At 34.3% G+C, this 11499-nt stretch overlaps 1 protein-coding gene across 1 annotated transcript; it reads left to right on the top strand.

The window, feature by feature from the left end:
* Window positions 1-940: 940 nt before the first annotated feature.
* LOC100254065 (uncharacterized) lies at window positions 941-9044 on the top strand. The gene is made up of 2 exons (XM_059742230.1): window positions 941-1365; window positions 8394-9044. Exons 1-2 carry the CDS (start codon window positions 1105-1107, stop codon window positions 8862-8864), a joined length of 732 nt encoding a protein of 243 aa, XP_059598213.1. The 5' UTR covers window positions 941-1104; the 3' UTR covers window positions 8865-9044.
* Window positions 9045-11499: the final 2455 nt, after the last annotated feature.

The raw sequence follows: 11499 nt of genomic DNA, 5'->3' as shown, positions 1-11499 counted from the left end.
AAAAATATCGTACAAATAGGTTTAATCTACTTAATAACTTAAATTAAGTAATTAAGATGATTTATAAGTTAAATAAAAAATGTCCAAAACATGGCACTTCTTTTCTCTTTCCCCACATTTTCAAATGAGAAAGGAGAATAGATTACGCAACTATTTTTCACATTCATGGTCGGCAAAGCATGTACAAACACATTAAACCCTAGCTGTTGATACCTCGCGCCCCTGGTGATCCACGTAGTTGCCAAATGGATGGACGCACGATCTCAACCAATATAGGTTCTTGATTCAGTCGTTCTACCTACAAAAGACGTCCGGACAGGGTGTCCGGACGCACCCTCCGATGGTTTTGTCAGCCATGGTTAGAGAGAGATAATCAGTTGGCCTTTTACTAGGTACAACAAGCTTACCTTCCTCTTTGTGTGAAGGTTAATATATATAGTATCAGAAGCTTTGATTCCCTCTTTAATGGTGGGGAGATATTTTGTGTTGTCATGATGACACTGGGTGGTGGCAGGGCCATCATCACCCTACGGGCAGTTTGACAGAGATCGTGGTAGGTGATGCAGCTGTCAGAGATCGTGGCAGGTGATCATGTGAAATGATCGTGGGAAGTGACTTGTTGTCACTTCATCTTGTCCCTTCACTCTGCAGGTGGTGGAACGTGGGCCATGACAGGCTGTTGTGATAACGTGTGAGACTTGCTTACTTCAGTCAATGATCCGGACCATTATATCTGGATGGACTATGTTGGTCATCCGGATGTATCATGGAAGCCGTTCGGATGTTTTATGCTTATAAGTGTCGTTTGACCTTCCTTGAGGCAAACCGGATATGAGGGCGCGTCATGTGTATCCGGATGGGGTGATCCAGATGGTATGCGTGCTACGTGTCACTATGAGGTGTGTGGCACGTGTTCTCAGGAGGAGGGGTCCCTACACTAGCATCTGTTCCCATTAGAAGTCAAGCATTGGCCTCCTTCTATGATATATAACCCTCTTCCGCCCTCAATGCACACACCCACATAGCAATCACTTGAAGGTTGATAAGAATGATAGCCATGGTGCAGATGAGACTCCATGCTTTTCTGTATCCTTCATCACAGCCATGTCCATCACAACTTTTCTAGTACTATCCTTGTTTGGATTCCTTGAAATGTTAGGAATCCATCTTCAGTATTCCAAACTATGGAATGTCAATTCCAGGAGACCATCAATCAAAGTCTCCAGCACAGCAGACATGCTTTTCTTGTATACTCCTGCTTTTCTCTTCGGTCTTTCTTCCTTTGGGCTCTTCCCAGATAATGATTTCCGATGTGGGTTGGTGGCTTCAGCCCTCACAGTCCATTTCCTCAAGAGAAATTTGGAGGTACGTAGGCCTCTTCTTTTCCATCTTCCCGTTTGTTTATTTGAATTCTCTTCTGAAACTGGTATTTTGATTTGGGTTTCTAATGCAAAAAGCATGGAAAATATGACTAATTATATTTGGAAATATGAATGTTTTCTGGTGGGTCAACTTCCAAGAGAAAACCAATTGAAGAAATTAGGGGTCTGTTTGTTTGATCAGACTGTTTTATGTTTTTATTTTCAAATAAAATAGAAATTATGACGTATTTAGATTTTTTATTTTCCAAAAAAAAATTAAGAAAATAGAAAAAGTGAAAAAAAAAAATCTTACAAAATAAAAACGAAAAAGGGAATAAAATCATCTAAAAAATATTTTATTAAACCATGTTAAAAAAAAAAGATAGTAAATATCATACAAATAAAATTTAATAATGAAGTTACACAAAATTTTATTTGGGCCTTTGTAAAATTTTAGGTAGGACTCCTTCTATTAAAATAAAATTTTAAAAGTAATAATTTTTTTTGTTAGGTCAAAATTGTTAGAATTATGGATGAGAATAGGATAAGGTTTTTTTTTTTAGTATACGCCCTTGCCGTCTCAAAGGGTTTAACATAAAGATAAATAAATTTAAAAAGTTTTTAAAAACCTAAAAACGATTTCCAACCGATTTGAGTATGAGTTTATCTCATCCCACTCTACCCCAGTTATATATAATATTAAATCAAATTTATTTTATTTTATTTTATTTTTCATTTTTTAACTTTTAATATAAATAAAATATTAATTTTCATAAAAATAAATTATTATTGTAAAACAAGGACAAATATAATGCAAATCAAAGTAGTAGAGATAAAATATATCTTACTTTGATATATAATATGGAAGAAGGAATCAAAGAAGAGAATTGAGAAAGTGAAAGAAAGAGAGAGAAAGAGAGAGAATGAGAGGAAGAACTTTCTTCTTTTTCTCGGGATGCTCTTACATGGTAAGAAGCCTTTTATAGGCTTCATAATATGAACTCCCATTACTCATCTTAAAGATGAGTAAATGGAGTTCATAATGACCATCAATGTGGTCATTCATTACTCTTAATTTACAACACTCCCCCTTGGATGACCACCATATTAAAATAATATGCCTCATTAAAACCTTGCTAGTAAAAAACCCTATAGGAAAAACCTAGCGAAGGAAAAAGAGTACAATATTCTTTTCTTGGTATATTAGGACTGCCTCGTTAAAAACCTTGCCAGTAAAACCCAGTAGGACAAAACCTGGATAAAGGAAAAAAGAGTACAGTACACTAACACCCTTTTACAAGCATACTCCCCCTCAAATCGATATCCTTGAGTTGACGCATTCCAATCTTGTGTATTAACTTCTTGAATGTTGAGGTTGGCAATGATTTTGTGAATAAATCTGCTAGATTATCACTTGAGCGTATTTGTTGCACATCAATTTCACCACTCTTCTGGAGTTCATGTGTATAAAAGAATTTTGGTGAAATGTGTTTAGTTCTATCTCCTTTAATATAACCCCCTGTTATTTGTACAATGCATGCAACATTATCTCCAAATAATGTTGTCGGGTCACCTTTGATAGAGGAGAGTCCACATGATTCCCGAATATGTTGGATCATAGATCTTAGCCATATACATTCACGACTTGCTTCATGAATTGCCAGTATTTCTGAATGATTTGATGATATGGCTACTATTGTTTGTTTGACAGATCTCCATGAAATAGCAGTACCATTGCAATTAAACACATACCCTGTTTGTGACCTGCCTTTATGTGGATCTGAAAGATATCCTGCATCTGCATATCCAAGCAATTGTTACTTTGATTCCCTTGAGTAAAATAAACCCATATCAGTAGTTTCGCGAAGATAACTCAATATATGTTTGATACCATTCCAATGTCTTCGAGTTGGAGCAGAACTGTATCTTGCTAATAAATTGACAGAAAAAGCAATGTCTGGACGTGTACAATTGGCAAGATACATAAGTGCACCAATAGCACTAAGATATGGTACTTCAGGACCAAGTAACTCTTCATCCTTTTCGCAAGGACGAAATGGGTCTTTTTTCACATCAAGTGATCGGACAACCATTGGAGAACTTAAAGGATGCGCTTTATCCATATAAAAACGCTTCAAAACTTTCTTAATGTATGTTGATTGATGTACTAAAACTCCATTTGGAAAATGCTCGATCTGCAGGCCGAGACAAAATTTTGTTTTTCCAAGATCTTTCATCTCAAATTCCTTTTTCAAGTAATTTGTTGTTCTTGTGAGCTCTTCAGGAGTTCCAACAAGATTTAAGTCATCAACATACACTGCAATAATTGCAAATCCGATTTCTGATTTCTTAATGAAGATGCATGGGCATATAGGGTTATTCACATACCCTTCTTTTAGCAAGTATTCGCTAAAGCGATTGTACCACATGCGTCCAGTTTACTTTAATCCATACAAGGATCGTTGTAACTTGATTGAGTACATGCTATGAGGCTTTGTATTATTTGCATCAGGCAATTTAAATCCTTCGGGATTTTCATGTATATATCATTATCCATGGATCCGTATAAATATGTTGTAATAACATCCATGAGACGCATATCCAGTCCTTTTGAGACTGCTAAACTAATTAAGAAACGAAATGTGATTGCGTCCATGACGGGAGAATATGTTTCTTCGTAGTCAATACCAGGTCTCTGAGAGAAACCTTGTGCTACTAATCGCGCTTTATATCTTATGATCTCATTATTCTCATTGCGCTTTCGTACAAATACCCATTTGTACCCAACAGGCTTTACATCTTCAGGTGTTTGGACTACAGGTCCAAAAACTTCTCGTTTTGTTAATGAGTTTAATTCTGCCTGTATAGCTTCTTTCCATTTTGGCCAATCATTTCTATGTCGACATTCTTCCACATTTCGTGGTTCGGGATCTTCATCATTTCTTATGATATCAGAGGCCACTTGGAAAGCAAAAATATTGTTAATAACAATATTATTTCGATTCCATTTTTCTCCTGTTTGTACATAACTTATTGAGATCTCACAATTTTCAGGTACATGTGCCTCTTCAAGGGCTTCTTGTTCAATATGTGCCTCTTCAGGGGTTTTCTGCATTATTTGTGCCTCTTCTAGGGCTATAGATTTATCAATTTTAATCTGATCAGCCATTTTGATGGTCTCTTCTAGAGTGCCAAGTTTTTCTTGGGTTCTCCTCTTCCTGGGAGTTACATCATTTGAGCGACAGGTCTACCACGCTTTAGGCGTATCTTAGGTTCATTTGTTAACTGTCCTACAGGGACATCAATCCGTGCTGGAGTATTTGCAGCCCGGATATGTGACTTTGTCACTTTCTTTGTATCAATGAATGCATCTGGTAATTGATTTGCAAGATTTTGCAAATGAATGATCCTTTGAACTTCTAGTTCACATTGATTTGTACGAGGATCAAGATGGGTCATAGTAGATGTCTTCCAACTAATTTCTCGTCTTTCTTCAGGAATCGACTTTTCTCTCCCTAATGATGGGAAAACACTCTCATTAAAATGACAATCCGCAAAGCGGGCTGTAAAAACATCGCCTGTCAAAGGTTCAAGATATCTTATGATAGATGGAGAATCAAAACCTACATAAACCCCAAGTCTTCGTTGGGGACCCATTTTAGTGCGTTGTGTAGGTGCAATTGGTACATATACTGCACAACCAAAGATTCGTAAGTGAGAGATATTTGGTTGTTTTCCAAGCACAAGTTGTGAAGGGGAGTATTCATGGTAAGTTGTAGGTCGAATACGGACTAAAGCTGCAGCATGCATAATAGCATGTCCCTAGGCGGAAGTAGGTAATTTAGTTTTCATTAGTAATGGTCGAGCTATTAATTGGAGACGTTTGATGAAGGATTCTGCTAAACCATTCTGAGTATGAGTATGAGCAACAGGATGCTCAATATTTATCCCTACTGACATGCAATAGTCAATGAATGTTTGAGAAGTAAATTCGCCAGCATTATCAAGACGTATTGTCTTAATTGGATAATCTGGAAATTGTGCTCGTAATCTGATTATTTGTGCAAGGAGTCTAGCAAAGGCTACGTTACGTGTAGAAAGGAGACAAACATGTGACCACCTAGTAGAAGCATCTATTAAGATCATAAAATAACGGAATGGTCCACATGGTGGATGGATAGGCCCACATATGTCCCCATGTATTCTTTCTAAAAAGATTGGTGACTCAGATATGACTTTAGTAAAAGATGGTCTGATTATCAATTTACCTTGTGAGCAGGCAGCACATGAGTATTCATTGGGCGAAAGAATCTTCTGGTTCTTTAGTGGATGGCCATGTGAGTGTTCGATTATTCGACGCATCATTGAAGACCCTGGGTGACCTAGCCTGTCATGCCAAAGGACAAAAACTTTTGGGTTGTTGAACTTCTGGTTCACGACAACATATGATTCAATAGGCTTTATAGTTGTATGATACAACTCAGAGGAGAAAGCCGACAATTTTTCCATTATAAGCTTCTGGCCAGATATAATGGAAGTAATGTAAAGATATTCTACATTATCTTCATTCATAGTTTCAATATGATATCCATTTCTGCGGATATCTTTAAAACTGAGCAAATTTCTTCTGGATTTGCTAGAATATAACGCGTCATTTATATGGAATCTAGTTCCATTTGGCAACTTTATGTTTGCTCTTCCAGAGCCTTCAACTAAGTTTGTAGTACCAGATATGGTACTTACATTAGCTTTTATTAATGTCAATTCGAGGAAATATCTTTTATCTCGAAGAATTGTGTGCGTGGTCACACAGTCTGCGAGACATACATCATCCTCATTCATCTTGAGACCAAATAACACATGGATTTCAAATATAACAAAAAAACATGGCATAATGTAAATAACAAAGTAAATCAGATGTAAATATAAGACATAATAATATATTATTTTATATATAAAGTAACATCAATCAATGTTGATTTTTTCATCATTTATCAAATGGTCTGTTTTTTCATTGGGACCTCCAAAGAAATCAATGTCATAGTAGGTTAGGTCCAATCCATCACCATCGATAAAGTTCATCTCTATCTCTTTTCCTTTAGCTTTTATTGATGCTTGGTAAAGGTCGACCAAATGTTTGGGCGTACGACAGGTACACGACCAATGCCCCTTCATACCACATCTATAACAATTATTCTCATGGTTCTTAGGAGGTTTATCTTGTAAACGCTTCCCATTTTCTTGTATTGTCTCAGTATTGTTCCACTTCTGGTGGTGCAATGAGGCTTTCATTTTCTGAGAATTATTACTATAAGAACCATGGTATCGGGGATTTCTACCACGACCACGACCATGTCCTCGTCCTCGTCCACGTCCACGAGTTTGGGACGATATTGCATTCAATTCAGGGAATGGTTCAGATCCAGTTGGACGAGACTGGTGATTTCTCATCAAAAGCTCATTATTTTGTTCAGCAACAAGAAGACATGATATTAATTCAGAATATTTTGTAAATCTACGCTCTCGATATTGTTGCTGCAGGAGCACATTCGAGGCATGAAACGTAGTAAAAGTTTACTCTAACATGTCTTCCTCTGTGATTTTTTCTCCACACAGCTTTAATTGAGAGTTGATTTTGAAAAGTGCAGAGTTGTATTCACTAACAGTTTTAAAATCTTGCAACCTTGGTGCATCCAATCATATCGAGCTTTTGGGAGAATCACAGTTTTCTGGTGGTCATATCTTTCGTTCAAATTACTCCATAGAGTAAAAGGGTCCTTTACCGTAAGATACTCATTTTTTAAACCTTCATGGAGGTGATGGCGAAGGAAAATCAATGCTTTTGCGTGATCCTACAGGGATGCTTGATTTCCTTGTTTGATCGTAGCTCCAAGGTTCATTGCATCAAGATGTAATTCAGCATCAAGGATCCAAGATAGATAGTTGTTTCCCGAAATGTCAAGTGCCACAAATTCGAGTTTTGTGATATTCGACATTGTCAAATAACTTCATATATATGACAAAACAATATTATTAAAATCAGTTATAATAACTTGATAGCATTGGTATAACTTTGATTATAAACAAAATCAAATAATTTGTTTATAACTTTTAACAATATGTAACAAAACAAATCAACAATAATATAAATATGTAAAATTTTATTCTATATAAATAACTTCAAGTTTAAGATACGAGAATTACCTTTAGAGCAATTCGTGCTGATAACGTGTTGTAAAACAAGGACAAATATAATGCAAATCAAAGTAGTAGAGATAAAATATATCTTACTTTGATATATAATATGGAAGAAGGAATCAAAGAAGAGAATTGAGAAAGTGAAAGAAAGAGAGAGAGAGAGAGAATGAGAGGAAGAACTTTCTTCTTTTTCTCGGGATGCTCTTACATGGGGGGTAAGAAGCCTTTTATAGGCTTCATAATATGAACTCCCATTACTCATCTTAAAGATGAGTAAATGGAGTTCATAATGACCATCAATGTGGTCATTCATTACTCTTAATTTACAACAATTATAAATATTTATAATATTATTTATTTATAAATTATATTTATTTTTAATAAAATTATAAAAATAAAAAAATTTAAAAATTTAAAAGTTGTTGAAAAATTTTAAATGGAAAGGCACAAAGTGGATATAACTTTTTCTATTCGACCAAAAAACACACATCATCTAATTCTAAATAATTTCAATAAAACAAATTCTCGGATATTTTTTTTTATTAATTATTAAATTTACCTTATATATCTGTTTTTTTTTCTATTCAATCAAAAAACAAACATCATCTCACTCTAAATAATTTCAACAAAACAAATTCAGGGTAATTTTTTATTTTTTTATTTTTGTTAATTATTAGATTTGTCTTGCATGTGGGGCGTCTCCCACTTAAAAGAAGATGCAAATGACAGTCTCCCACCTAAAGAAGGAAAGTTTTAAAATTAAATGAAGACAAGATTTTCAAAATAATTATTACAAATTCAATTGATTAATTGGGAATCTGCACTGTTTTGTAGGTTCTGTTCATCCACAAGTATAGTGGTGGCATGGTTCTGGACTCTGGTATCGTCATCTCTCTCAGCTATTTCACATCCACAGCAACCACCATCTATTCCCAACACCTTGTCCAGGGGTCCATGGAGCCACTAATTGACCTCAAATGCCCTGGGATTCTACTATTTTTAGTGGGAATTTCAGGTAATTTTTACCACCACTATCTCCTTTCCAAACTGAGGGAAAAGGATGAGAAGAGCTATAAAATCCCTAGAGGGGGTCTCTTTCACCAAGTCATATGCCCACATTATCTTTTCGAAATTCTAGCATTTATTGGGGTTTCTTTCATGTCTCAAACACTATATTATTTCTCCTTCACAATAGGCACTGCTTTGTACTTGCTTGGAAGGAGTTACGCTACTAGGAAATGGTATCTTTCCAAATTTGAAAGTTTCCCTAGGGAGATCAAGGCTCTAGTTCCCTATATTTTCTAGTTATGTACAATGGGGAATGTGAGATTTGCCCACAATGTCACCATGTATACACATGATATGTGGAATTGTATGATCAATTGTAATAAAGTTGAAAATTTGTATGACATTGGAAACTTATATTTGTTGTTTGTTGAGTTTCCACAATGGTCTCATTCATAGTAATGAATTTTTATTTTCACACATTGTTTAGAATATGATGAGCTATTTTTATTGTATTTGACATTTTATTTATGAATCTTCTATTCATACAAATTATTCATATAGATTGTCGATAACAAACTTATCATATGAATGTATAAGGGTGTACTACTATCATATCTATTATGACACATAAGCCTAATGTCATGGATACATCCTTAAGGTAATTAGGGTTTCTCATCTCAATAGAGCTATTGGACGGTGTTATATGTTACTTAGTCTCCATGTGTTTTTCTCGATATTTACCTTTGTCTCCTTCTTCTTCGACACAATGGGAGTTTGTTGTAATATAGAGCAGTCATGGTTGCAATGACCAAAATTTTTGCTATGAAGCACCACTATTAAATTAAATATATTCTAATACAATTTCTATTAAGTTTTTCTTATGATAATGTGTTATGGTATTTCAATGAGTGTGGGAAGTTAAAGGTTAGGAAGGATTTGATGATGAGAAAAGCACATTAGGATGGGTCAGTGGTAGTATGGAATTGTAGTTTAGAGGTTAAGACCGTGTTTAACAATTGTTTTCAAGACCAATTTTCTATTCTCTAAAAAAATTATTTATATATTCTCTAAAACATGTTTGCAACTAGAAAATAAGATGTCATCACTGAATAATTTTTAATTGTTTTCATTTGGTTTTTGAGAACTCTCTTAAATAATAATTATACAAATATGGATAATGATTAAAAATAAACACTACATATAAAAAATATTTTTAAATAAAATATTTAAAAATATTAAAAATATGTTAAAAATATTTCAGATTTCCAAACAGATTTTTGTTTTATAAAAAATTAAATAATAACTTTCAAAAATTATTTTCAAAAAAAAATTATCAAGACGGACCGAAATTATTCTTGCTAGAATATGTGAGGTATTAGTATTACACCAGAGATTAAATATGTCAAGTATTAGTAAATGGTTAGGGGAAATTAGGTTTGAAGGAAAAATTATATCAATAAATAGGAACCGTCTTACAAGAGAAAAAACTTTGGAATTTTGAAAAGTATAAAGTTTAAGTTGTTTGGCTAGGAAGTTGAAGAAAAAGATTTTAAAACAAAGAGTTGCAACTATTGCATAAAGGACATTTTTTATGTGCAAGCAAGTGAAAAACAAGAAAATAAAAATACAAGATTGAATATTGTTTAACAATGTATGTACGAGTAGGCATACATCAATAGGGAGAGGAAATCAATTCGCTATACTCAAAGAAGCAATTATAATCCTAAAGCTCTCAAATCCCAAAATCTTAGTATCATAAGAGAATCAAGCTTACAATGTTGATCATGATCTTATCACTAACTAGAGATTCTCTTATATTGATCTTCCTACCTTGACCATGAAGGTACCTAAAGCAAAATCAACATACCTTCCATTTGGCCCATGGACTATGCAAATGGAATCATAGTGGGTGATTCAACCACTTCATATCCAATGTCAAGTGTATAATTATTATCCTTGAACTATCAATGTCAATGAGTAAATAACTCCATTAGTGGGGTAGCTGCTTCAACTCCATTGGTGGGGTGATGATTTAGAACCCTCTTGGGTATATAGATTCAAAATTTTAGTCTGATAGAGACTTTTGCAAGTTCACCTTTACATTTGTGTTCACTCTAAGTAGTGGGGCTATTAGTTAGAGAAGTGTGAAACAATCTTGTATTATTGACTCCTCTATGGAAGTCAAATATGTTGTTGCTCCTAAAGTAGCAAAGAAAGTTGTTTAACTTAGGAAGTTTCTCATGGGACTTGGGGTAGTTCCCTTTGTTGTTCCACTCATAACCCTTTTTTATGTTAACAGTAGGATAGTGTCATAGTCTAAAGAACTAAGAAATCACCAAAAGAGTAAACTCATAAAGAGGAAGTATCACTTAATACATGAGATAGTAATGAGAGGAGATGTCGTTGTGGAGAAGATAACTTCTATGAAGAACTTAATAAACCTTTCACCAAGACTTTATCTAGGAGAGTCCTTAATGGACATAGTGATAGCATAGGTGTTAGATGAATACCCAACATGCTTTATGGATAGTAAGAGTTTTTAAGATAAAACCCTTAAAATGATGATATGATGTAACAAAATGAGTTACCATTAATAAATTCATTTATTATGATTTATAGGTCCATTTATCTATCCTTATTTATATTGTTGTATGAGCATTCAAGCTCATCTCACTTGCATTGTATATGACTTGGGTGCATTAAAAGTTGTATAGAAGATTCAAGTCATAGGTTCTTTTTAAAATCGTAGTTCACAACTAGTTCATAAATTTGAGCAATCAATCAGATACTATATTTTACTACCTTCAAAACTAAGGGATGACTTGTCTTGGTTATTGGGATGTTTTTCTCATAGTAAATGCACTAGCGTGTATGGTTGCACATTAGAAAAAACCTATGATGAATCATGATATTAACTATTAGGTAGTCATAA

The sequence above is a fragment of the Vitis vinifera genome, chromosome 13 (genome assembly GCF_030704535.1).
Source record: "Vitis vinifera cultivar Pinot Noir 40024 chromosome 13, ASM3070453v1".
NCBI classification, from domain to species: domain Eukaryota; kingdom Viridiplantae; phylum Streptophyta; class Magnoliopsida; order Vitales; family Vitaceae; genus Vitis; species Vitis vinifera.
Note: the sequence above shows the minus strand (reverse complement) of the source record. Positions and strands in the feature narration are given on the sequence as shown.